At 58.0% G+C, this 26,990-nt stretch overlaps 1 protein-coding gene and 1 long non-coding RNA gene across 3 annotated transcripts; one reads left to right on the top strand and one right to left on the bottom strand.

Moving 5' to 3' along the window:
* Positions 1–388: 388 nt before the first annotated feature.
* LOC122209838 lies at positions 389–2,716 on the bottom strand. 2 transcript variants are annotated; one of them, XR_006197775.1, is made up of 2 exons: positions 2,657–2,716; positions 389–1,322 (listed from the first exon to the last, which is right to left on the bottom strand). It is a non-coding gene; the product is annotated as an uncharacterized LOC122209838 (long non-coding RNA). The 2 variants fall into 2 exon arrangements; XR_006197774.1 differs by lacking the exon at positions 2,657–2,716 and adding an exon at positions 1,750–2,129.
* Positions 2,717–2,802: 86 nt separating this feature from the next.
* On the top strand, positions 2,803–26,131 carry LOC122209624 (brain-specific serine protease 4-like). Its single transcript, XM_042921654.1, has 9 exons — positions 2,803–2,948; positions 4,489–4,590; positions 5,626–5,825; positions 21,900–22,134; positions 22,654–22,680; positions 23,020–23,191; positions 23,431–23,708; positions 24,867–25,024; positions 25,683–26,131. Exons 4-9 carry the CDS (start codon positions 22,053–22,055, stop codon positions 25,911–25,913), a joined length of 948 nt encoding a protein of 315 aa, XP_042777588.1. The 5' UTR covers positions 2,803–2,948; positions 4,489–4,590; positions 5,626–5,825; positions 21,900–22,052; the 3' UTR covers positions 25,914–26,131.
* Positions 26,132–26,990: the final 859 nt, after the last annotated feature.

Below are 26,990 nucleotides of genomic sequence, written 5' to 3'. Positions count from 1 at the left end.
GGGGCAGAGAGAGAGGGAGACACAGAATCGGAAACAGGCTCCAGGCTCCGAGCCATCAGCCCAGAGCCTGACGCGGGGCTCGAACTCACGGACCGTGAGATCGTGACCTGGCTGAAGTCGGACGCTTAACCGACTGCGCCACCCAGGCGCCCCAAATGTAGCTTATTCTAATGTCACTTCAAATCGGTGGGGAATGAAAAGATTATTCAGTAGACATCACTGAAAGAAGTTAGCTAATATATTTGTACAGACATATCTCTGTACTATCATTCATAAAAATGTTTTTAAAACCCTAAACGATAAGCATATTGGAAGAAAATATAGAATGTGTTTACAACCTTGAAATACGGAAACAATGCAAATATCGTAAAGATTAAAAACATAAATGTAAAAGCTATTCAAAGGCAGTTTTATTGTTTTGAATTTGTCCTATAGTTTGCTTACAAAGAAGAATCTCGGGGGAACGATTCTGAGTCATACATTCAGCTAGATAATAACCCTGGGTAAGAGAGAGAGAGAAAGAGAGCCTATGTGTGTTTGAAGAGAGTTTCGGGCATGAGAGCAGCGGGGACCAGGTGTGGAGTCAGGAGCCGTCAGCCATACAGTGGAATCAGTCTTCCTTTCTGGCTGCATCCCGGAAGGAAGGTGGAGATACAGATGAAAAGCTGAGCGTCACGCAGACGCGGAGCTCGTGACCGGAGAATCATACAGAACACGCCCTGACCCCACCGCTGACCGTTCCTGTTCAGCCTTCCGAGCGACCTCCCTCGGCCGCCTCCTTAGCTTTCTGTTCTGGCCCGGTCTCCCGGGCCCTCTACCAACGCGGGCCTTTGCCTGGGCGGTTTGTCAGCCCGGGAGCCCCACCCTCTTCCTTCTTTTGACAACTTCCCTCTGCCTACGAGCCCCACTAGTCCTGGCTGGGTTACAGCTGCCTCGCCCCCTCCAGAAAGAATGACTCACCCTTTGGCCCTTGGATCTGCCCTTTTCAATGCACTTATCACACTCACAGTAATTGTCTGTTTACTATCTCTCGCCCCATTAGATTGAACTCCCTGGGGCCATGCGTTGTGGCTCACACGCATCTGCTACCCCATCCCTCTTCAGGTCGGACACCGTGGGTGCTGAACAAAGTCCTGAGTGAACAGGCTGGTCTCCTGGTTTCTGTTCATTCCTGTCCTCAAGTTGTCCTCCGTACGGGCCTGATTTTCATCTGAAAGCAAAATTTGGATTATGTCACCCCAATTCAAAATCCTTTCCTGGCTGACGTTCACCACGGAGGCTCGATTGTTGGCATTCAAGGCCTTGCACGCGGACCGCGGAGGCTGTTAGGACAATTAGAGAAAGGGGAGAGTCACAGTCAGGGTCAGGATTAGGCAAGCTGACCTTAAGGAAACGGAGAGCCCCGTGTAGCACATAATTTCCCACCTCCCTTCTCCAAACATGCATTCAGCACCATAGTCGGGACCTGCATGAGGCCTGAATAAGGACTTTGGCACTCTTTATTAAGTGGTTATGCCCCTGTGCTGGTCCAAAAAAGACCTGGGCCTTGTTTACTTGTCTGTCCATCCTGGCCATTGTCTGACTCAAGTGGTGTGCTGGTGAATGTTTAACGACCAGCTCTGGGGGAGTCAGCTGGGGGTGCAGTGAAAATTAATAAAAGGAAACCTCCTTTAAATGGAGCCGGGAGGCCAGCAGGGGGCAGTCTCAGCCCGGTCACGGGTGAATAGCGGACCCAAAAGGGAGACTCACACCTCGCAGGTGGATGCTAATTTACTACCCTACCACGAAGGTTCTCTCCTCCCCTGGCAACAGCCCAGCCAATGAGAGCATGTCACAGCCCGGCCATGGAGGGTCTGTCACAGTCTAGCCAATGAGAAGATTCCATAGTTAGAATGCTCCAAGGGCCTTTTAGTTTACAACAGCCCTCCCCACCTCCCCCTTTCTTCCTTTGTTCCCTGACTCGCCTGTGCCTTAACCTTCCCGGGCTGAGGTCGTTGAATGTGGAGTTGGGAGTAAATGTACCAAGCACATCGCCCCGACATAACAGACACAGAAATCTCAAGTATATAGATAATAGTAAAAAGTAACAAAATTATTAGTAAGGGATACATTTTTATTTGCTACCTTTGTTTTTTATGCGATCTATTTCGGGGCGCCTGAGCGACTCAGTGGGTTAAGCGCCTGCCTTCAGCTCAGGTCATGATCTCAGTTTGTGGGTTCGAGCCCCGCGTCGGGCTCTGCGCTGACAGCTCAGAGCCTGGAGCCTGCCTCGGATTCTGTGTCTCCCTCTCTCTCTGCCCCTCCCCCGCTTGCGCTGTCTCAGAAATAAATGAACCTTAAAACTTTTTTTTTTAACGTGATCTATTTAACGGTAAGTTTACAGAATTCAGTTTTTAAGAATGACTCTTAAAGATCGTGAACATCTGACGGGCAGCTTGCAAAATTCTGAAAATGTAACCAGGGGCTCCAGCGACTCCGGACAAGCCGGTGCCAGCACACCATCGCCCCCCCCCCCCCCCCCCCCCCCCCCCACAATTTTTGATGGTTCGCATTCGGCCTCTTGCGCGGAGCATCTAAGAGCCGGGAGACTCCGGGCCGAGCGGAGGCACGGGGCTCGCCGGGGCGGCAGGCGCACCGCCGGGCTCCGCTCCCTCACCACGGCCGCGGGGCGGACGCCTCGGCTCCGAGCCCGGGGGGCGCTTTCCCTTCCGCTCAGCGCGGGTCCGGGTCCAGCCGCGCACCCGGCAGCCCCTGCGGCCGGAAGTCGGCCGGCTGCCTTCCCGGCTGCCCCCGCGCGGCGGCCGCACTTCCGCCGGCTGGGCGTCCCGCGCGCGCCTGGTTGGTTTGAAGGGAAGCGTTTATTAGTCACCGCGCGGGGCTGCTTGTCTTTTCCCGCGTTCCGAGTCCGGCCGGATCAGTGCGGAGGGACGAGGGGCAGGAGCTTCCTCGTGAGTCACCCTGAGGCAGCAGCGCCCGGGAGATCGGGCGTCCGTACGGGGGCGGACCAGGGCCAAGCCCGGCCGGCGGGGAAGCTGGAGGCCTGGGGGCGGCAGCTTCTGCTCCCGGGGCGCAGGCCTGTGTGCGTGGCCTTGGGCAAGACATTTCGCCTTTCTGGTGCAGCACACTCTGCCGCACACGCTGCCCTTGCCCCCCTGGCCCCGAACCCTTGCTCGGGGGCCCGCAGTGCCCCCCGCTCCGGCGACGTTTAGGGCAGCGCTGCCCGCCAGCCTGACCGGACGCGGCCCTCCCGAGTCAAACGCTGGCTCCCTGAAAATACCGTCGAAACAGCCTGTAGCTAAGACAAAACTGAGTCCGATGCTTCCTTCTCTTGTTCGGGGAGAGCACTGTCTGAAAGGGTAGTTAGTCGAGAGGAGGTGGAGGGGCAGAGTTGGGGTGTTGAGGTTTGGGGCCAGGCTGAAGGGGGGCTTTTTGATGCAAGATTTTTTAATTAGGGTTGGGTAAGGATCGGGTCGCATAGCTCAGGATTTGTGGTCCCGGTGACGTGAGGATTTCATGGGCCTTGGAGCTTCAGCTGTGGCTTAATGCTACCTGTCGAAAGTTGGGGCGGTTTTCAATGGATTTTTGTGAGGCCGGAGAGTAAGGTTATTGACACCTTTTGTTTTCCTGGGCAGGTGTTTCCTGACATCATACAATAATACAGTCAGGTTGTTTTGCCTCAGCCAGTATGAGTCACAGCCTTCTGTTGTTTGCACCCACAGAAACCCTGTATGTGGTTTGGTTGTGTGTAAAATGGGGATCATATGGCAGGGGGATGGGGAGGAGCTGGGCACACCCTGAGAAAACCAGGGTCTCAGCCTCTGGTAGCCCAGCAGGGCTTATAAAAACGTCTGAGTCCTGAAAAACAATCCTTATCTCAAATAGGAAAAGGGAGCTCCAAATTGAAACGAATAGGTGGTTATTTATATATATATCAATAAACAATAGACTAGATTTATTATTAATACCTTATTACTGTCCACCAGCCAACTGCTACTCAAAGCACATAGTTAGGCGTGGTTGCATTTACCCTGTAGAGAGATGTGCACGTTCATATGATTTGTGCCGTGTGGTCAGGGGTTCAAAGCTAAGAATGCTCCGGGCTTCTCAAGGTGTTAAAACATCCCTGGGGCATTTGGCTCCTGGTCTTGGTACGTCCCTGCTCCGGTCTGTGAGCTGATTTCCTCATCTGTACGGTGGGGAAGACTGTGCTTTGGGCAGAATAAGGAGGAAGTGAGGCCATATGTTAGCCAGCAGTTGTCGGAACTGAAGTCCACAGGATTCTAGAGCAGTGTTCGCCCTCACCGGCATGGGCTGCCCTGCACTTTGTGGGTCTAGAACAGACTGAGGGCCCATAGTAAGCAAGCTGGGAAGGAATGGGAGTGTTAACCAGTTTGGAAGAAAGCAGGAGAATGGAGGTGATATTAACCATTCTCCCAGCTCAACCTGGTTCCATCCATTTCCTGCACTGCTCCCCACCCCACCCACCAGGACAGGTGCAGGGACGACATTAAACATGTTTAACAACCAGTTTGAAACCATGAAAACAGGCTTGCGGGAGAGGCTGGGAGCCCCCCACCCCCGTCTCAACAGGTATTAATGTTTTTAATTGCTAGAGTTTGTGGGGGTGGGTGGGGGGCTATGGGAGCAGGGTATTTAGGGAAGTCCCTGTTTAACCTGTAGTTGACATTCAGTTCGGGCCCTATCAGGGCCTCCCGGCTAAAAATGTGCCTGCGTAGGGAAGTGGGGGTCCCAGGTGTGGGGCAGGCGGAGGTGGGGGCCTGGGTAGGGGGCAGATCCTGATCAGGTGAGCCTTCTGTGGTCACCAGAGCAGTGGGGTCTCCTGGTGAGAGCTGGGCTCTACCAGGGAAGCTTCGGCTTCCTGGGGCTCCTGGGTGTTTGAGGGGCGCCCTCGCTGAACTTTGCTAGGTTTGCATGTCCGCCCATCTTAGACTTGGGGAACTCTTTCCCCTTTCCTGTTCCTAGCTGACACATTTCCTGTCCTCTCTCCACACCGGTGCTCCGTCTTTCACAACACCTTGCTGGTGAACTCAGCTTTGACACCCGTCCTTAGCAGCTGGAGGATTAGTTCTGCCCTTAAGGGCAAGAAAGACTGGGCCTTCCAACCCTGCCGATTCGAGGGAAAATATTTGTGTTCTATTTCTTCATGATAAAGAACAGAAAAAAAAAAAAATCACTACACAGCTCTAGAAAAGTCTTTAGAAAAGAGAGGAGTTCGACAGTACATGTCAGATAAGTTTATAAGCTAGTGATTTTCCTACTAAGAATGTAACTTGAGTGAGAAGGAAAGCTGGTGAGAGCAGATAAAAAAGGGCCAGCCAGATGTCCAAGGCCAGATACTCCCCTTGCTTGCTTTTGGCTTCTGTAATCTTGCTTGCCCCCACATCAGCCAGCAGCCAGGAACCGGAAGACTGATTGTACTAGTCCCACCCAACCCGGAAACACTTAGGTATAAAGGGTCAGTAAAACCCGAGCCGGGTGCTCAGCTTTTGGAGGTGACTCCGCTGGGACGGCACCGGTGTGAAATAGTCTTTTTTAATTCCCTGAGTGTGTGTCGCTTGTCCTTTGCTGGACTATTTGCTGTATTATTTTTGGTGCGTTGGCCAGGAAGCCGACAGCCGTGCTGGCCCCTTGAGTCACCACTGTGGGAGGCCATGGAGAGCCCACTCATCGCGGGTCCCTGTGACGAAGGTACGCCACCACCTTGACCGCGACCTTCACCAGGCCCGACAGTAGTCAGCCGCCGCTGTTTTCAGACGGACTCTAGGGGAGTCAGAAAATTCTGCCAGGACGGGACATCGGATCGGGTGAGTGTCCCCGGGGACCCAGCACCGAGTTCAGGCCCACCCTAGGACAGGGAAGTCCCAGGTGGAAGTCTGTAGTCTGTCTGAATGTGTGTGTGAGTGCTACACGGTCTCGGCCACGGAGCCTGAGTGGGTCCTACCCTGTGATTCCTTGACAGCCTCGTACGGCTCAAGGCAGAATCGGGTCCGCCGAGGCCTGATCTGAGTCGGGTTTATACTGACCTGCCAACGTTAAGAGGCGTCTGAGTACCTGCGAGGAGAGCGGCCAGGTGGACGAAGCGACCTCTTCCCTCGTGTTTGTCCTGCGACACCGCACATTGGGAGGGACCCATCTGGGATACCAGGATGGGGGGGGGGGGTTCCTCAAAACCAACTGTTTTGGAATGTGTGATAAGAATTTTAAAAAGGGATTTTCAGGTGACTGTGGGGTCAAATTGACCCCCGGGAAATTACGAACCCTCTCTGAATTAGAATGGCCTGCATTTGGTGTAGGCTGGCCCCCTGAGGGCACCCTAGATGTCCCCCCAGTCTGAGCTGTTTATAAAGTAGTTACTTGAGACCCCAGCCACCTGGATCAATTCCCATACATCGATCAGTGGCTGGAAATAGCCCAAGTCAAGCCTCCTTGGGTTCAGTAAAGGACAGCGTAGGGTCTTAGTGGCACGGGCTGAGAAGACCTCACGACAGAAAAAAACGCCCCTGTCCTTGAAGAAAATTTAGACATCCTCCCTTTTCTGCCACCATAGGCCCCCAGAGTCCCATCAGTCGAGGGAGGGGAACCTCGCCTGGCTGACAGTCCACTCCCATCGGTCTCACCCCCGCCAGCAGTCAGTCCGCCCCCACCGGGGACACCTGAACCAGTAGGAGGGTGCCGTAGGTCCACGGCTCAAGGTCCAAGGCCCCAGTGGCAATGTAGATGCCATTGCAGGAGACAGGTCTACAGGGAATAGGCCCCGATGGGACCCTTTCTACTACCAATGGTTCTCCACTACTGACCTCCTCACCGGGAAACACCACACTCGCCCAACTCTGAGAGGCCGCAGGCGATGATCTTCTAGAGTCCATATTCCAGTCTCAGCGCCCTGCCTGAGTCAACTGTAAGCAGCTTCTGCGTCCCCTTTTCAACACAGGAGAGCACCAGCGAATTGTCACCAAAGCCAGAAGATGGCTCCCGACTCAAGCACCAGATGGACAACTAGACGTTGAGGCCTAGGCACGGGAGGCTGTGCCCGAAGAGGAACACAGAAGTGGGAAGGGCCAGACTAGAAAGATACCGACTAGCCTTCCTCCAAGGGGTAAAAGCAGGGGCCAAACAGCCTACCAACATGGCAAAAGTATCTGAGGTGTGTCAAAAGCCAGAAGAGGGTCCGGCTGACTTCTGTGAAAATTATGTGAAGCCTTCAGAGTTTATACTCCATCGACCCAGAAGCCCTCAAAAACCAGCACATGGTCACTCCTGCCTTTGTGGGATAGCCCCATAGTGACATTAGACAGAAGCTCCAAAAATTGGAAGGATTTGGTGGAAAGAACGCCACCGAACTATTGGAAATCGCCAACAAGGTTTTTGTAAATTGGGGCCAAGCTGCCAGAAAGGAGGCGGACAGCAGAGTGAAACAAAAGGCAGCTCTCCTGGCCGCGGCCTTGGGGCGACCACCCTCTGTGGAAGGGCACGGAAACCACAAGGGGCTCAAGAACAAAAAAGAAGGGCGCCACTGGGATAGGGTCAACGTGTCTACTGCAAGGAATGTGGACCCTAGAAAAATGAATGGCCCAGCCGCCAAAAAGGGAAACCAAAAGCTTCTACTCCACCGAGATGCTACCAACCAGAACCACCCGAGGCCAACCTGATCGGTATCCAGCTGGGCCCCCATGAGCCCATGGTCAAAATGAAGGTGGGGGGCCAGACAGTAGACTTCATGGTCGACACAGGGGCTGAACACTCTGCGGTGACACACAGGGTGGCACCTCTGTCGGGTCGAGAAGTCACCATCGTAGGAACCACTGGGATGCAAACCTGAAGGCCATTTTGCCGTCCCTGACAGTGACCTGGGAGGTCACCAAGCAGTTCACGAATTCCTGTATCTACCTGACTGCCCACTGTTACTGTTAGGTAGAGACCTCCTAGCCAAGATGGGCGCACAAATAGCCTTCACCTTGGATGCACGGACACAACAGCACCTAAATGAAAAGGCCCAACCCATGGTTTTGTCCCTGATGATTCCACGGGAAGAGGAATGGAGATTATATACTTCCCCTCCCGGTGAGCCAACTGTGGCCCCCGAGCTAGAAGCTGAATTCCCTTCAGTTTGGGCAGAAGGAACCCCCCTCTCATCTGCAAAAAACCACCCTCCCCAATATTAATTGACCTAAAGCCTGGGGCCCAGCCTGTCAAAATATGCCCATACGTGATCTCATGGGAGGCAGGCCTGGGGATCCAGACACTCTTGGACAGGCTACTCAAATGGGGACTGGTGAAACGATGCCAGTCCCCGTGGAATATGCCCCTGCTGCCCGTGAAAAAGCCTGGGACAGATGATCACCGCCCTGTGCAGGACCTAAGAGCCGTAAATGGAGCAGTCGTCAGGCTGCGTTCAGCATTGCCCAACCCATATGCTCTGCTAGGACTCATACCCTCTGAGGCAGGATGTTTCACGTGTCTAGATTTAAAGGACACCTTCTTCTGTCTCCAGCTAGCACCTAATAGCCAACCCCTATTTGCCTTTGGATGGGAAAACCCTACCACAGGAGCAAACGAACAATTCTCTTGGACTAGACTGCTGCAGGGATTAAAAAATCCACCAGCCTTATTCAGTGGGGCACTGGCATCTGACTTAGCCAGGTTTCTGGGACGGGACCTAGGATGTGTCCTCCTCCAGTACGTGGACAGTCTCCTGCCAGCCAGTCCCAGGCGGACCCAGTGCTGAGAGGGAACCAGGGCCCCACTCAGGCCGCTAGCAGAGGTGGGATACCGGGTGTCAAAGAAAAAGGCACAGATTTGCCCGTAGGAAGTTAAATATTTGGGCTTCAAAATTACTCAAGGCAAATGGATGCTGCGAGCCGAAAGGAAACAGTCTGTGCCATTCTGGTTCCCACTCCTCGCTAACAGGTCCAAGAGTTCCTGGGAGCAGTAAGATTCTGTCGGATATGGATCCCAGGGTTCTCGGAGTTGGCCGGACCTCTCTATGAGGCACCAAAGGGGGAAGAAAGGGCACCCCTTTTCTGGGGCCCTCATCAAGAAAAGGCATTTCAAAACCATAAAAACAAAACTCGCAGAGGCCCCGGCCCTGGGACTTCCAGATGTATCACGAGATTTCAGTCTGTTCGTACGTGAAAGCAGTGGGGTGGCCCTGGGGGTTCTCACCCAGGAATTTGGAGCTTGACCAAGACCAGTGGCATATCTTTCAAAGCAGATTAACTCAGCTGTGGGAGGACGGCCACCCTGTCTGAGGGCCCTGGCAGCCACCGCACTTGTGATCAAGGAAGCAGGCACACTCATGTTGGGGCAAGACCTAAGCTCTGAGGTTCCCTGTGCTGTTATTACCGTGATAGATGCCGGAGGGCAACACTGGCTAACACGTGCTCGGATGACAGTAACAGGGACCGCTGTGTGGTCCCACGAATCAGATCGGAAGCCGTAGAAACTAAACCCTGCCACTTTCTTGCCTGCAGCGGCAGGGCCCCCAGAGCATGATTATCTAGGGGTCCTTGATGGAGTCTTTTCCAGCCGACCTGACCTATCAGACAGAGCCTTACAAAATCCTAATCTCACCCTGTACACCGACGGCAGCAGTTTCGTGGACGCCGGTTACGCAGGAGTCTCTGATTTCGAGGTCACAGAAGCAGAGGCCCTTCCACAAGGACGACCAGCTCAAAGAGCAGAACCGTGGGCCCTAATGAGAGCACTAGAACTCAGGAAGGACAGACAGGCTAACAGACACGCTGACTTGTGCCATGCCCTTGCCACTCTACCTGCACGTGGGGCCCTACACAAGAACGGACTTTTGACCACAGGAGGAAAAGAAAGAAAAAATTGGGAAGAAATCCTAAAACCACTGAGGGCAGTCTGGGAACCGAGGGAGGTAGCAGTCATCCACTGCAGGGGACACCAAAGGGGAAAGGACTCCGTGTCGGAAGGTAACTGACGGGCAGACGCCACAGCTAAACAAGCAGCGGGAGAATGAACGGCACCCTCGAAAATCACGCTGGCCCCGGAGCTGCCGGCTTCCCCAAGGTACACGATCCAAGAGACAGAATGGGCACAGCGGGAAACAGGAGGCCAGACGGAAGGGTGGTGGGTACTTGCGGACCAAAGAGTCTGTGTACGGAGCCGCTAGCCCACCAGGTGGTTCCCCAGCAGCCTGAGCTCCCCCACCTGGGAAGAACCGCCCTGGAAACCTTATCGGGCTGTTACTATGTAATCGCTCGGCTCCCGTCCTTCTGTGCCTCGGTCTCTCAACGCTGCCTCCTCTGTGCTCAAAATAACACCAGACGGAGCCCCACTGGACCCGTGGGAATCCATTGCTGCGGTCAGGCACCCTTCAAAGATTTGGAGGTAGGCTTTACCAAAATGAGAAACGGCGGAGGATACGAATTTCTTCTATTCATCTGCACGTTTCCGGGCTGGGCGGAGGCCTACCCCACACGCACCAGAAAGGCAAGAGTAGTCACCAAGGCCTTGCTAAGGGATATCATCCCCAGACGTGGAATGCCGTGAACCATGGGCTCAGACAGCGGCCCGGCTTTTGTGGCCGAGGTGATGCCTAACGTATCCCTGGGCATCCGATAGAACTTACACGCAGCCTACCAGCCCCAGTTCAGAGAAAGCGGAACGTATGGAACCGGACCCTTAAATCAGCCATGGCGAAACTGCGTCAGGAAACTAATTTGCCAGACATACGACCTCTATCTAGCTCTTCTCCAAATACGCTGTACACCCCGGGCAAAAAATCGGATCCTCCCCATTCGATATCCTCTCTGGAAGATCCCCTCCACTAGTCAAATTCAAGGGAGACCTGACAGAACTCGGGAAACAAGAATTAGGGAAAACTATTTGGGATACATACATGGTGACGGACAGGATACCTATTTCCCGTGGAATAGCTGTACATCCCACAAACCTGGGGATCCGGTTTGGAGTAAAGATAAGAAAAGGAAACCACTCAAACCTACCTGGAAGGAACCCTATTTCGTTGTGCTAACCACGCCCACGGCCCTCAAGGTCGCAGGACTAACCGCCTGGATCCACCAGTCTCGAGTAAAGGCGGCCCGCCCGTCGCCTGACAACCACTTGGAATGGAAAGGAACTTCGGGAGCCAGAACAGTCCTCTACAGACCACCCTTAAGAGCACAGCGCCGATAAGTGGCCTGCAGCCAACCCCTGAGCGCTCTGTGTAAGCAGAAGCTTGAGGAAATCACCAAGCGACTTCAGTGACCTACAGCACGTCGTTCTCGAATTTACCTGTCATCCCCTGCCAGTTTCTTTTGCCATACGTGTTGCCATGCTCTCTGCTTAGGGCTGAGAGTTACTCCACAGACGGGAGCCTCGGTCACTGACTCCCGTTAGCCTCCCCCTGCTCACTAGTGTCAGGATGGCTCGTTCTCCTTAGGTGTGCACGATCTGAGTTGCGATTGATGTCCTCTGCACGTTGTTCTCTGCCTTTAGAACCGTCTCCCAGCCCAGGAAGGGCTGGCCCTGTCTCCCGTCCCCGTGGCGCATATCCCTGTTCCTAACCTGCTCAGAAAGAGTCTGCTCGCTCCCGCCATGCAGATGTGCGACCTGTCACTCCCCGCCTGTCCCCCAAGGCCCGAAGAGCCACTCTGTGCTCCCCACCACCGGACCCCATCTGTCGTCATGAAGGCCAAACTTCTGTAACAGACGCACAGGGTTGCACTGCCTGCTACCCCACTCGGCCTCCTACAGAGGCCACTCCTCCCCCTGTGCCCTTCCCGACTCCTGCCCCAACCCTCCGGTCCACAGAGGTCAGACGACACTACCACGTGTCCCTGTGCCACTGTGTACCCCCACGTGCCGGACAGATGTTATACCAGGAGGGTCACTCCCTGTACCAGAAGCGGGAAAACTTACTGGACGGGAAGAATGAAAATGAAACGTTACTGGGGGCTGCCCGATCCGACCTGCCCTGATGTTCCCCGTGCCTGTCGGGTCGTCCTCCGCGGGGACGTGAATCAGGTAGACCGCTTGCCTTAGGTCCCCGTCTGGACCAGAGGTTAAACGCAGCTCATCGCCTCCTCGGTGCTACCAATCCTGCCGGCTCTGCTTGTCCGCGGGACCCACCCGTTAGGCAACTAGTCCGATAACACAGGCCCCTGTAAATGTTACCCTGCTACCAAAAGACCCGGAGCCCTGCACGGGGAGACCTGTACCAACTGGAGTCGAACTGCCCCCAGTGGCTCCCAGTTGCCTGACAGACAAGAGGGGAACAGAGCCATTTGGCATTCTGACCATCGGCCAGTGCAACCAAAGTCTTGACAGTCAGGAGCTCAGTCATCTTCCTACGAGCCAAGCCTGGTGTCGACCCCTCCCAGGGCTTCTCTTTATCTGTGGGACGGACGCCTCCCTATGTCTGCCGGCTGACTGGACGGCCACTGTACCCTGGCCTTCCTCCTCGTAAGATAAACGTTGTTCCCAACTATCAGTCTCTTAGAGTACCCGTGGCAGCATATACTCGCTCAAAAAGAGCCACTCAAGTCATCCCCCTGCTGATTGCCTTAGGGATGCGGCAGGGGTGGGCACCGGAGTAGGAGGAACCGTGTCCTCACCCACTTACTGCCATGAATTGTCCAGGGACCCGACAGACGGCACAGAACGGGTTATCGAACCTCTGGTGGTGTCACAAGCCCAAGTAGACTCCCTAGCAGCGGTAGTCTTAAGGAACAGAAGAGGGCTGGGCCTCCCACTGCTGAAAGGGGAGGGCCGTGTCTCTTCCTGAACAAAGACTGCTGCTTCTGTGCCAGCCAGTCAGGGACAGTCGGAGGTATGGTCCACAGGTTAAGGGAGCGAATCACCAAACGAGGCAGGAACGGTTCCTCCTGGAACGGTCGGAGGAACATGTAGAATTGGGCATCCTGGCTCCTCCCTTAGCTGGTCCTCTCCTGGTGCTTGTCACAGCCCTCCTGTTTGGTCCTTGTGTTCTGACTACGCTAACCAGGTTTGTTTCCTCCCTCCTGGAAGCTGTAACACTCCAGATGATGCTCCAGATGGAGCGTTCTAGTGTCGCTACTCTCCTTTGGATGGCGAAGAACCCTGGCGGTCACTTTCCTCCCCTCGACATCCGTGTCCAGCAGGAAGAAGCCAGAACGGCCTTTGCCCCTCCCCCCGTGGCAGCAAAGGGCCCCCTGGCCCCCACAAACGGATTTTCTCTAAGTCTGCTACAGCAGCTTGAGAATCAAGAGCGGGGAATGAGAAGGAAAATGGGTGAGAGCAGATAAAAAAGGGCCAGCCAGGTGTCCGAGGCCGGATTCTCCCCCTGTATGCTTGTGGCTTCTGTAATCTTGCCCCTTATGGCAGCCAGCAGCCAGGAACCAGAAGCTTGACTGTCCTAGTCCCGCCCAACCCGGAAGCACATACGTTTAAAGGGTCAGTAAAACCCGAGTCCGGGTGCTCAGCCTTTGGAGGTGACTCCGCTGGGCCAGCACCAGTGCGAAATAAACAGTCCTTTCTGTCCCCGAGTGTGTATCGCTGGTCTCTTCCTGGGCGCCGAGTTCTTGCTGCAACGTGAGGAACAGATGAGAGATGTTTCTTAAGGATTTGTGAACAAGGTGGTTGACGGAAGCATCATATGCAACAGTGAAAAGAATGAATATCCGGTATCAGAGGACAGGCCTTGGGTCACTTACACAATGGACTGTTATATCGTATTAGTAATCATATTATGGATGAATAGTTTACGGACACGGGCGATACCAAAATGTGTTACATTTAATAAGCGGATTGGGGCACCTGGGTGGCTCAGTCGGTTGAGCATCCGACTCTTCATTTTGGCCCAGACCGTGATCCCAGGGTCGGGAGATCGAGCCCCACATCGGGCTCTGTGCTCAGTGTGGAGCCTGCTTGAGATTCTCTCTCTCTCCCCCCTCCCCCCTCCCCCTTCCCCCCTCTCCCCTCTCCCTTCTCCCCTCTCCTGCCCCTACCCAGCTTGTGCTCACTGGTTTGAGCGCTCTCTCTCTAGATAAAAAAGGTAAAAAGCAGATTAAAATAATGTAGTAGTATGATAGAAATAATACAGAAAGGGAAAAACAGAATTTGTAGCCTGCTTCATTAAGTACAAATTTGTAAACTGTTCGATTTCATTAATTCATTCAACAAAATACACTGACGATGTAACAGTAACAGGTTAAAAATGTAATTTACAGCGCGCCTGACTGGCCTGATGGAGGGTGCAACTCTTGATCTCAGGGTTGTGGGTTTGAGACCCACATTGGGTCTCTTTGTTTATTCATTTATGTATTTTGGTTTCAGGAGTAGAATTCAGTGATTCATCCCAACGGGTGCCCTCCATAATCCCCATCACCTGTTCAGCCCATCCCCTACCCACCTCCCTCCTTCAACCCTCAGTGTGTTCTCTCTTTAAGAGTCTCTTGTGGTTTGTTTCCCTCTCTTTTTTCTTGTTCTTTCCCCCGGCCATGTGTTCATCTGTTTTGTTTGTTAAATTTCACATACGAGTGAAATTATACGGTATTTGTCTTTCTCTGACTTACTTGCTTAGCGTAATACACTGTAGTCCCATCCACGTCATTGGGAATGGCAGGGTTTCATTTTTTTTTTTTTGTCAAAATAGTATTTATTTATTTGTAAATGTTTATTTTGAGGGAGAGGGAGTGCGAGGGCCTGAACAGGGAAGGGCAGAGAGAGAGGGAGAGAGAGAATCCCACACCGTCAGCACAGAGCTCCACGCAGGGCTTGGTCCCACGACCCTCGGATCGTGACCTGAGCTGAAGTCAAGAGTTGGATGTTCAACCACCTGAGCCACCCAGGTGCCTCAAGGTGTCATTCTTGGGATGGCTGAGTAATATTCCATCGTGTATATATCACATCTTTATCCGTTTATCAGTCGATGGACACTTGGGCTCTTCTCATAGCTCAGCTGCTGTCGAACAGCCTCGCTCTCCATTGGCAAATTTAAAACGAGAGCGGGAATGAGGGCGCGGGAAGAGAGAAGTAGGGTCATTCAAGTGGTTGTCTAGCTCCCCCAGAGCTTTAGACAAGGGGAGCGGCCCGGCCCCTTGTCTAGCTGTTAACTAGCGGCTTTGTGTTGCGGCTGCTGGCGGTATGTTAGTTCCAGACGGATGTCTTTGAAATGGACGCTTCTGCGACCCAAGCTTCGTGTCAGGGACTCGTGTTGCAAATACACATGCTGGCCTCTGCCCCCAGTGCCTGACCCTGGGCTCCTTAATCCCTTGGAATTTCCTGGGTGGCCGGAGTGTCTTCTAGTTTGAGGAGGCGGCTCTTGGTGGGCTCCGGATAGCTCCCGGGCGAAGGCTGGTCACTAGAAAGACCAAACCGCGATTAGAAGCTTGCAACCTCCAGCGCCATCCTCCAGGGGGCGCAGAGGGGCTGGAGATGGAGTTGAGCACCAGTCACGCCCACGTGATGGGTCTCCGTGAACATCCCTAAGGTGTGGGGATCCGAGGCCTTCCGGGTTGGTGAACACATCCACGTGCCGGGAGAGTGGCGCGCCCCCACGCCACGACACGGTGGCTCCCGCGTTCGGGATCCTTCCTGGCTTTGCCCCGTGCCCCCCTCATCTGGCTGTTCCCTGGATCCTTTATTACATAATAAACTGGTAAACATAAGTGTTCCCTTGAGTTCTCTGAGCGATCCTAGCAAATTCTTGAACCCGAGGAGGGGATCCCGGGAGTCCCGGCTTTGTAGCCAGGTCAGGCAGAAGTGTGGGTGATGCGGACCCACCGCCTGGGATTGGCATCTCTGAAGTGGGGGGATCTCATGGGGCCGAGCCCTGGCCCTGTGGGGTCTGTGCTAACTCCAGTTGGCGTCTGCATTGAGTGAATGTGGAAGACACCCAGCTGGTGTCCACAGAAAAGGAGAATTGCTTGATGAACAAAATCCTACATAGCCGGGACCAGACAGCACTTGGCGTCTACAGACAGCTGGTTTTTCCTCTCCAGTCGGATGTGGGTGGGAGGCACGGGGCGAGTCAGGGACGGTCCTAGCCATGCGGCTGGAGCGCCCAGGGGGACGGTGCCGTTCTCTAAGATGGGGACCCCGGGGGTCGGGGTTCCAAGGAATCTCAAGGTCCCCTACTTGTCCTCAGCACCCAGACTTGGGCTGTGGCAGGCTGCCTCGTGTCTCACCAGGTGCGCTGGGCCTCCCTTCACCCCAACCCCCAACCCGGATGGGTGTCCCCATCCCAGCCACCGACCTAGGCCCTAGAGCTGTGTGTCCTCCTGGCTGGAGAAACCACACTGACTTACCCAGAAGCCATCAGTCAGCCGTAACCAGCAGCCACGCACTGCCCCGGGGGGGGGGTGAGGGGGAGGCGGAACGTAGTCGGAGGTGGCTCTCCACCCCGCGGGGGAGGCCGGGGCTGGTTTTCCGTGCTTCCTCTCCGCAGGCATGACGTGGCTACGCGGGTCACCTGGGGGGCTAGTCACGGCTTGGTAGGAAACCCCCAGAGGAAGGGCTAGGAGCACCTGTTAGTCCCAGCTCTGTTACTGGATCTTGTGCAGCATTCACTTCCTTTCCATGAGTCCTTGGCCATGACTTCTGACCTCGAGACTGAGGTCCTGCCCTCTCTTCTTGGGCCATGAGTCACTCCCACATCACCACGAGTACTGGAAGCTGCCCAGCCTGACGATGGGCACCCAGCGAGTCAGCTCAGCCAGCTTGCCCGTTGCCCTCTGTCCTCCTTCCCAGCAGGCTCCTCTGGGCCCGGCCCTCCCCAGCCCAGAGCTCCCCTCTGCTTCCTGGTGGCGGAGAAGTGCCCAGCCCTTCTCGGCTGGTCTCGGTGTCGTGGTCAGAACAGGTTCCAGTGGGTCCCAGGTGGGAGGGGGAGGGATGCCGGAGTGCTGGGGAGTCCGGCTTTATTATGAGCTGGTCAGGTGGTGGATGACGCTCAGGGACATGCGGGGCAGAACTTCATAGTGGGGCGTCTGGGGTGGGGGGGGAGGAAGGCCTGTTTTGTGGCCTTTGCCGAGTTTGGTGGTATGTCCATTGTCCCGTCGTGCACGGCTGGTCTCAGGACACTGCTGTGATGTCAGCTCTTGCAAACTTCCCACCAGCTTCACCATCAGCTCCTGCTAGCCAGTCGGAGCCCTTGTTAACACATCCCCGTGGTAAACGTGCAATTGTTTTTTTTAAATGGGCTCCGTGTTCAACGTGAGACTTGAACTCGGGACCCTGAGATCAAGGGTCGCACGCTCTACAGACTGAGCCAGCCAGGCGCCCCAAACATGCTATTTTAAAGGTAAACAGACAAAGCAGAGGGGCTCCAAGTTTACCCGTGACCAACTCTTAGCCACTAGGCAAAGTTCTTGTGCGGGGAGAAGGGGGGCAGTAGAGGGGTTTTCCACCAACCAGAGAAGCCGTGTGTAGCCTGGGAAGTTGGGAGTGGAGGTGAGGGGTTCTGGCCCCCAGGGTGGGCCGTCCGGTGACGTTTCTGCAGGAGGACTGGCCACCTTCCTCCCCGGAGATTCCCACCCCGGGCCGACGGGTTACTTTTCCATGAGAACCGTAGGAGTCAATAGGGGAAAACGGGATCAGCTCTAAGAAATCCAGCGGACGGCCAGCTTTTCTGAAGGAGGGAAAGGCTGTGGATAAATCCGGACTGAGGAGGCTGTGAGGAAGATGTGGGGCCCGGGGTGTGGGAGCTGGGCTCGGGTGAGGTGGGGCTCCGAGTGGGACCTGGGACCTGGGACTGAGACGGGGTTGGAGCCACTTTGGACCCAAGTCTCCAAGAGGCAGGGAGCCCTGTGTGAGAGCTAGGAGAGTTCGGGAGTGTGATTAGACCAGGGGAAGGGCATCCCCAGTGATGAAGCCGCGGTCAGTGAGCAGTGTCCTCGAGTGTCCCCAGGGCCTCGTTAGTGCCCGGAAGACCTCGCCCGCAGACCAGCACAGCCTGACGCTGCTCACGGGGCCCCGGGCCCCTCGCGACCACCAGCCCTTCAACCCGAGCAGCCCTTGCTCCCTCGGTCGGTGGTGGCAGGCAGGGTGGGGCCGACCAGTGCTCCTCCCAGATGGATAAACTGAGGCCGGGCTTGGAGGAAGGAGCCCGTGTTCGGCCGGCTCCTTGGGGCGCTCCGCTGGCTCGCGTGAGGGCGGCTGGCACAGCCGGCCCACGACCGGGGAGACCGGGGCACCGGCGGTGTCGCAGGATGGGCTCGGGTGGGCGGAGCCACACGCAGCTGGGGGGCCACTCCGCCCCGGGGGGCCCACGGGTGCCACCACTTCCGGCGTTCACGAAAGAGGACATTCAGATTTTCTCCCCCGTTCTTTCACGTGGAGAATACGCCCGATTTGCCGTGGTGACCATCCCGAAGCGCCCGCGTGGGTCCGAGGCGTTGACCACCTGCTTCAGCTGCACAACTTTCCAGCTTCCCCGAGGACTCTGCCCCCGCCCCCGCCCCCACTTCCTGTCTCTGGGCCTGCACTTGAGGGACCTCGTGGAAGTGGAACCCTGCAGTATCTATCCCTTTGCGCCTGGCCCTTCACCGAGCGTGACGTCCGCCAGCTCAGCCGCGCCGTAGCCGGTGTGGTAGCAGGTGTGCGGCAGTCCGTCCTTTCTGTGGCTGAGTGACGTGTCTCACTGGGTGGAGGGACCACGGCTTGCTTATCCCTTCGCCCACTGATGGACATTGGGCTGTTTCCTCTCTGGGGCTCCCGTGCCTAGTGCTGCCGTGACCGTGCGTGCCGGTCCTGCTTGGGCGGGCACCGGGGGGCAGGCCAGGTGCCACCCAGCACCCGCCGTGAGAGCTGTCAGCCCCCTCCCCACACCCCCCGGGGCCCCTGGTGGTCCGGCGGCCTCTGCCCCTGTGCCCATGAGCTGGTTGATCCCTGGCCCCGGAACGGCCTCCCCACTTCTCCTGTCCCCGATTCGTCCCCTGCACAGGGAGGCCCACTGGGTGGGGTCGGGCCCCCTCGGTCCCCGTGCCTGTCCTCTGCCCCAGCTCCGATCTGCTGTCCCACCCGGCAGACCCTTTGCTCGCACCTTCCCCAGGGCCGGAATGACCTCTGACTACACCTGGAAGACTCAGCTGGAGAGATCGCCATCCTCCCTGCCCCCGTCCCCCTCCCGGTTTGGTTTCCCTGTGACTCTATCATCCGTCAGACTAAACGACTGATGGATGGTGTTTCTCCCTCTCCTCCAGCGTCCCCAGCGTGCGGGCAGGGGCGGTCTTCGGTCTGCTCGCCGCTGTGTCTCCAGCACGCCCGGGTGTGAAATGGCGTTGGTGTGCCACTTCTTCGGGCTGAGCCCCGCCAGCCCCAGCTGCCACTCGCGCGATGCGTCCGCAGCCCTCTCCGTCCTGCACAGCTCGCTGCAAATCATCGGTGGCCCTGCGATGGCGTGACAGGCGCCGGGTGGCAGGGTGGGTGGCAGGGTGGGCATCTGGGGCCCAGGCGAGGACATGCCCAGCCGGCACTGCCGGTGTGGCTGCAGCATCCAGTAGGCGCTCCGTAAATGTCTCCAGTGGATGTCAAGTCACGCCGGGGCCCCCACTCTCTGGGAACTGGGGAGCCGGTCTCTGGGGCCCTTGCTGAGCCCTGGTGCCCGACAGCCTTCACTGCCTTCTCAGGTCTTCCTGTGGCTCCTACCGGGTCCTTCTCCTGGAGGCCCTCTACCTGGCCACCCTTTTGGGGGACCAGTGACATCTCAGGACACGTGTCTGTCCCTCGGGTGGCCTCGGCAGCGGCCCAGTTCTCAGGAAACGTCATAATAGGACACTGGGGAGGCTGCATTCTGGGACAGCTGGTCCCCGGCACAGTCCTCCCGACACCTCGCCACGCTTGTTTATTCGTTCGGCAAACACCCACTGAGACCCAGAGTGCACCGGGGCCATCCTAGGTCCCCAGGGTGTGCTGGGCCACCTGACACTGCCCCTCCCCTCGGGGCGGGGGGTCACAGCTCCCAGCACCCAGCCTCTCGTGGCCCTCCAGGGGCCCTGCCCGCCTCCGTGCTTCCCCACACCCCCTCCCCCGTGCTGAGACTCCTTCACCATCATCACTTGCTCACCTGCCTCCCTCCCCCGGGGAGATGCCTGCTGCCCGAGGGTAGGACCTGTGTCTTATCCGTGGTGCCCCAGTGCCCGGCATGGGATCTGACATACAGCCGTGGCCCAGTAAATGCTTGTCGAGTGAGCCGGGGAGGCCAACCACCTTAGTTTCGGGAAGGCAGCGGGTTGGGGGAGCCTGGGGCCAGCCGTGGAGTAGAGACGGCCCAGGGTGGTGAGCAGGCGGCGGGGTGGGGGGGCACCCACAGAGCCTGCCCTTCACCTTTGCTGCTTGGCATGGGTGTTCTCCGGCAGCTCCCTGCCTCCGGTCCTGGGACAGAATAATGCATCAGCTGGGGGCTGTTCGGGGCTCCTGCACCCCCATCCTTGGCTTGTATTGGGGCGGGATGGGACAGGGGGCTTGCCCTGATGAGAGGGGGCGTCTGGCTGTAGTTTAGCCCCGAGTTGCCTCCTGCCCTTCTAGCCGAAGCCGGAAGGGGGCAGTAAAACACACCAGCGATCCCTTGCGGCTCCGGGGAGGTGGTCGGCTGCAGGCTCCTGCCACCTCTCAAAGCCCCAGGGTCTGAGCGGGGACAGCACAGGGGTCACCCCTACCCCCAGGCTGTGGGGGAGGAACATGTTGGCCAGGCCGGGGCGCTCCAGAAAGGCTGAGGCGGTCTGCCCAGCGGGGTACGTCGAGTGTCCGCCTGGAGGGCCCCCAGCTCCTGCCAGCACCCTGTCCTGCGCCCCAGCCCGGCTTCCTCTCTTCTCTGAGCCCCCCTGTCCGCCCCTGCCCGCCTCTGCACGCCTCTCCACTGCTCCCACTTGCCCTCCGGGTCTCCGCTTTCTGGGCGGTCTTCACCTACAGCCCCCCAGGGTCAGGTGCCTCCCCGGGCCCTTGAGGCCCCAGCCCACCCCACTCCGCTCCTAGGACCCTGGGTGAAAACCATCCATCCCCTGGATCAAGATCCCTCGGGATCTACCGGGTCCGGTCCAGTCTCCCGCCTCCAGATTGGGGTTCAAATCCGGCTCTACCTGTCACCACGAGCCTGCTCGCCCCCAGCCTCAGTTTCCTCAGCTGCAGAGCGGGGACAGTGAGGGAATTTGAGGAGGAGGGTGTGGCGATGCGGGGCGCCTGGTACACTCTCCTCCTGCTGTGTCTCCCACCCCTTCCCAGCGCGAGGTTTGTTGATCGTGTGAATGAGAGGACGAATACGCAGTGGGTCTAGGACCGGAATCCGTCTGCCCTCCTTCTGGGGGTGGGGGACCCCGGGGTAGCACCCACCCGGGCTCCCTGCTCCTGCATAGCCCAGCTGCCCTTTGACCCTTAGGCGTGCAGGGGCCGGGCCGGGCTGTGGGAGACGGTACCCCAGCCCTTCCCAGGCAGCCACGTCAGTCGGCCACCTGGGCACCTGCCTGGGTTTCCCCGAAGTCCAGGTGAGGGGTGAGTTGTTGGGCACCCGAGTGACAGGACCCACATGACAGGTGGCCACTGGGGGCCTGATTCATGGCTTTCTGGGAAGTGGGTTAACGGAATCCCAGGGCCCAGGGCCTGGTCAGGCCTCCTGGCTGAGTCACAGTGGCCCCTGGAGGGAGGAGCCGTTACTGAGCCTCTGGGCAGCCCCGTGTTCCCAAGGCCCCGGGACCTCCCCACGACCCCACACCCTAAGTCTTCCCTTCCCCACACAAACTGGGGACCATCCCAGTCAGTGTCAAGGCCACTGGCCTGCACCACTGGGCCTGGGTCCTGCTCCTCCAGAGGCCAGATTCTGGGCCCACAGCTGGAGCCCAGGTCCTGGGCCCCCAAACCAGTCCACTGCTGGTGGGGGGTGGTAGGGATCTCAGCCAGAGCCCCCACCTGGGCCCCCTTAACGGCCCATTTCCTCCCCACAGTCCCGCCCCACCTGTGACCTACAGCCTGGGGTGGCCACTCACTCACTCGGGGGACTGGTCCAACGGCATTCCACCTCCCGGGATAAAACCTGGGGTGACCTGTGGGGAGCTCTGCACACAGCTCTCCCAGCCGCGCCCGCGCCCCCACCGGCCATGGTGGTTTCCAGAATTCCCCCGGCCCTGGGTGGAGGCTGTCTCAGGATCCTAACCCCCCTTCTGCTTCTGGCTTCTGCAGGTGAGTCCTGAGGCCCCTCTGCGCCTCCCTCCTCTGTCCCCCAGGGCCACCCCCTCCCCTCCCCCTACTCAGCACTGGCCCTCCGGGCCCTGCCGGGACCCAGTCTCCCCCTCCCCCTCGTGCTCGCCTGCTCTCAGCCACGTCCGGTGGCCGCCAGCAGAGGACTGCAAGGAGGCTGCAGTCCACCGCCTCCTCTTCCCTCCCGGCTCTTGGGACCATGAGTGTCGTTACAGGCCTCAGGCTTGGGAGTTGAGAGGGTCTCGGGCCGGGGCAGGTGTGCGCTCCCCCGCTCTCACCTCCCCCACCCCCACCCCGTGAGAGGTGCCAGGCAGGTGGGATGGAGTCCTGGCTCAGGTTGCCCGACAGGAAGCTGGTGGGAGGTTAGGGCCCCGGCTTAGGGCCGAGCCTGAGGCTTCCGTCAGCCCTGCCCAGGCTCCGGGAAATGCCCCGTCCTGGAAAGACACCCCGGGCACAGGGGCTCCTCTCTGCTGGCCTGACCCTTCCTTCTCTTGCCCTCAGCCTCCCTCCGTGCCGCCAGGATACCTGGTGAGTTGGGGGGGCCCTGGGGGAGGGCTTGAGGGGAGGGGCTGCGTCTGGGTCTGTCTGTGGGGTAAGCAGATCAGAAGGGGGCGGTGGGGCCAGAGGGGAGTCAAGCGGGAGAGGAAGGCAGGCAGCAAAGAAGGCCCAGGAGGCAGAGCAGAGACTCTTACTCGGAGGGGAGGGGCCCAGGCAGCGGGGGGAGCACCAGCAGATGAGGGGAGACGGGTGGCCAGCTCGTGGGGAGGGAGAGGAAGAGAAGGGCCAGGGAACGAATGGCGTGGGGCATGGGCAGGGTAGGATCGTTGTGCCCCTTGGATGACAGAAAATGTGACCCTCGTCCGCCAGCACCCCCAGCTTGTGGGAAGCCCCAGCGGCTGAACCGGATCGTGGGCGGCGAGGACAGCACTGATGCCGAGTGGCCTTGGGTCGTGAGCATCCAGAAGAACGGAACCCACCACTGTGCAGGCTCCCTGCTCACCAGCCGCTGGGTGGTCACTGCTGCCCACTGCTTCAAGGGGTGTGCACGGCCGGTCCCCTCCACTTGATGCCCCAGGCTTCCTGCCCCGGACCTGGGCTCCCCACTCGGCACCAGCCCCCAGGTCTTTGTCCGGCCTTGGGGCCTCTCATAGAGGAGAGCGAGCCTGCTTCTGTTTCGGGGCCTTCAAACGCATGTGGTCCCCCAGACATTCCCTGCCTGACCCTTCCCCACCACCCCTGGTTCCTGGCTGACCCCACCCCCTTTCCTGTTTCCCCCAGCAACCTGAACAAGCCGTCCCAATTCTCTGTGCTGCTGGGGGCCTGGCAGCTGGAGAACCCTGGCCCCAGGTCCCAGCAGGTGGGTATCGCCTGGGTGCAGTCCCACCCCGTGTATTCCTGGAAAGAGGGCTCCCGTGCAGACATCGCCCTGGTGCGTCTGGAGCACACCATCCACTTCTCTGAGCGAATCCTGCCCATCTGCCTGCCTGACTCCTCCGTCCGTCTCCCTCCGAACACCCGCTGCTGGGTTGCAGGCTGGGGGAGTATCCGTGATGGAGGTGCGGCTTTTCCCCTGCCACGTGGCCAGGGGGTGGATGGGGACAGAGGGTGGCAGACGCTCAGAGCCACAGGTACAGTGGGCAGCAAAGGTTGGAGCCAGAGGCATAGCAGAAGGGAAAAGACAGACTCTTCTTGTGACGACAGAGACGGAAGAAAAAGTGAGCCGCGATCCAGAGGTGTGAAGTCCCAGAAACCTAGGTGGACAATTTTAGGTCCTTTCTAGTTAAAGAGTATCTTGGCTGTGTTCTGAGGGAACAACAGCCAGATCAACGAGGCTATTAAGTGATCTAGGAAAGGCTGGAAGGAGGCCTGTGTGGGGCCTGGCTGAGTACATGAATGTAAAACAGCCCTGAGATTCCAAAGTGGGAACAGGCACCCCCTGGTGGCAGCATGCCGTAATTGCAGGCAAAATTCCCAGAAGGAAGTAGGCTCCAGAATTGGACAATATAATTGTCAGACCAAGTCTGGAGGTCTGGAAAACATCATCTAGAGACACAAGGCAGATAAAGTAAGAGGCAGAGAAGCAGAAAAAGGTAGGTGGGTAGATAGATAATGGGGGTGATAGAATAGAAAGATAATGAGTAAGCAAAAAGTGTCAGAAAAATGGGATTTTAACCAGATTCCAAAAGAAATCAAGGGAAATGACACCAGGTGTCTGGCGATCCCACTGAGTCTGAGGTTGCAGACAGCCTCCCCATCGTCATCCTGCAGGGCTCTTTTGAGAACTGGAGTTATGAGCTGGGGAGGGTCTACAGACCAACCTTAGGGCTTGCAGTCCCCCTAGAGTGTGGGGGATTCCTCAAGTTCCAGTAACGTTCAACATTAGGGGATCGTTTACTGCACACTTCCTCTGTGGCAGTCCACTTCCTCTGCTGGAGACAGTAGTGCTTGGGGCAGGACAAGCCGGGACCAGCAGTTCTAACCGTTTTGTGGGCATCAGGGGACTCGTGAAAGATTCAGAGTGTCACGCGGCTCATTCACGTTCGGACCCAGTAGGTCCAGAGGTGCGCAGTCTCGGAATTTGGGTTTTCCGCAGGCATTTGGGAGTCTGACTGACGGAGTTGATCCGTTAACCTTTGAGACTTGCCTCTGAGGGAGAACGGAGGGGCAGCAAAGAGAGGGCTTTCCAAGCCTGACCCTGTCCTCCCTGCCCCCAGTGCCCCTGCCCCACCCCCAGACCCTGCAGAAACTGGAGGTTCCCATCATAGACTCGGAAGTCTGCAGCCGCCTCTACTGGCGGGGCGCTGGGCAGGGAGCCATCACCGAGGACATGCTGTGCGCTGGCTATCTGGAGGGGCGGCGGGACGCCTGTCTGGTGAGCACCTGAGTTTCCCCACTTTTGTCCCGCTGAGCTCCACCGCTGCCCCCCCGCCCCCATCAGCTGAGACCTGTAAGTGCCCCTAGACACCTGCACAACCTGGCCTCTGCTTGGCTCAGTCATCCGTCTGTTCGGCCACGCGGCCACGCACCAAATGTGTACTGAGCGTCTTGGGCGGGCCAGACCCCACTCTCCGGGAGCCTGCCTCCTCCTCAGGGGGTTCCCATGCCCTGGTCCCCACCAGCTCCGTCACCACGGTGGAGGGCGGCAGGCTGGTAGCATGGTAGCACCCGGGCTTGGACGTTGGAGGGTCCTGGTTGCAATTCCTAGTCTGCTACCCACGGATGCCAGTCTGGGCAAGCCGGGGCTTCCCTCTGAGCCTCGGTTTCCTCATCTGTAAGGCAAGCAACGGTACTCCCTGGCTTGGGGGCTGTGAGGGACAAGGTCTGGCACAAAGTGCTTCTCACCAGAAGCGAGCCGGAAGGCCTGTCCAGCTTAGCCCTCCCGGCCCTGGTGAGTCGCAGTACCATGGGGGGTGTGTGTGTGCCCCCTTGACCCTCACCCCAGGGAGCCGTCCGTCCTCCCACTGTGTGGGGTCCTGGGCTCTGCCCAGCCCTGACCCGCGTGGGTCCCTAACTTTCCCCCCTCTCCGCAGGGTGACTCGGGGGGCCCCCTGATGTGCCAGGTCGAGGGCACCTGGCTGCTGGCGGGCATCATCAGCTGGGGCGAGGGCTGTGCCGAGCGCAACCGGCCCGGCGTCTACATCAGCCTGGCCGCCCACCGCTCCTGGGTGATGAGGATCGTGCAAGGGGCGCAGCTCCGCGGGCACTCACAGGGGAGGGGGCCCGCAGGGGAAGGCGCGCCCTCCCCGAGGGGCCCGCGTTAGGGACCTGGGGAGACGCGGCGGCCACGCCGTTGTAAGTAAGCCATCTGCCTCCGGGGGGCGCCCGCGGGCCGGCACCGAGCGGCCTCGCAGCCCGCCCCGCCCGCGCGAGCGCCTCTGTGTGTATATATATACATGTTAATAATTTTTACAGTTATTTGTACCCCGCCCTCATATCTTATTTATTCCTCCAATTACAATAAATTATTTATTCCCCCGTTGCTGTTTTTCTAGGTATGACATTGGGAAGCAGGGTACGCTTGGGGTTAAAATGGGGGCAGGTCGGGATGAGTTTGGTCGCCTGGCCAGGGACCCAGGCGTCCTGTCCACCTGCGTTTCAGTGTTCTGACCCCTGGCCTTTGTACTTCCTTTCTGTGCCCCCCTCCCACCAGGAAGAAAGGAGGCAGGAGGCCAGCGGACCGGGAGACCGGCTCCGCCAGTGGAAAGGGGGAGTGCTGGCGGGGGGGGGGGGGGGGGGGGGGGGGGGGGCGGTCCAGGCCCCCAACCTGCCGGTTGTGTTTCCAAAACTGGGCTAGCTGGGAGAAGCCTGCCCCTATGAGAGTGGGGTGTCCCCTCCCTCCCCTCAGAACCAGGCCTCCCGGATTTGGGGCCTCTACGCCCCCAGGAGCTGGCTCCTGAGTGACTCAATGCCCATCTGTGAGTCCTCCAACCAAGAAGGGAGCCAAACGATGAGACAGCAGGTCCCCAGGCCCTGCTACACCTCGGGCTTGAGTCACCTGGCCTGTGCCTACAGCAGGTGGGACCAAGTCCCAGGCTACAAAGGGATCTGCCCACTTCCCCGCTGGCAAACACCCCCTTCCTCCAGGACTGCCCTCCACCCCCCTTCTGCAGCCCAGGCCCTAGCCTCCTGGACCAGCCCCCCGTCCCACCCCCGGCCCCCACATCTGGAGCCTGACCCAGCCCACCTGGGATTCCCTGCAGTGAGTGAGATACGCGGACCCGGGCTCTGTGGTTGACCTGAGACTGTGAACTTCACATAGTTCACACAGAGAGATTCATTCTAGGGCGCCTGGGTGGCTCAGTCCGTCAAGCGTCCGAATTCGGCTCAGGTCATGATCT

The sequence above is a fragment of the Panthera leo genome, chromosome E3 (assembly GCF_018350215.1).
Source record: "Panthera leo isolate Ple1 chromosome E3, P.leo_Ple1_pat1.1, whole genome shotgun sequence".
Classification (NCBI taxonomy): domain Eukaryota; kingdom Metazoa; phylum Chordata; class Mammalia; order Carnivora; family Felidae; genus Panthera; species Panthera leo.
Note: the sequence above shows the minus strand (reverse complement) of the source record. Positions and strands in the feature narration are given on the sequence as shown.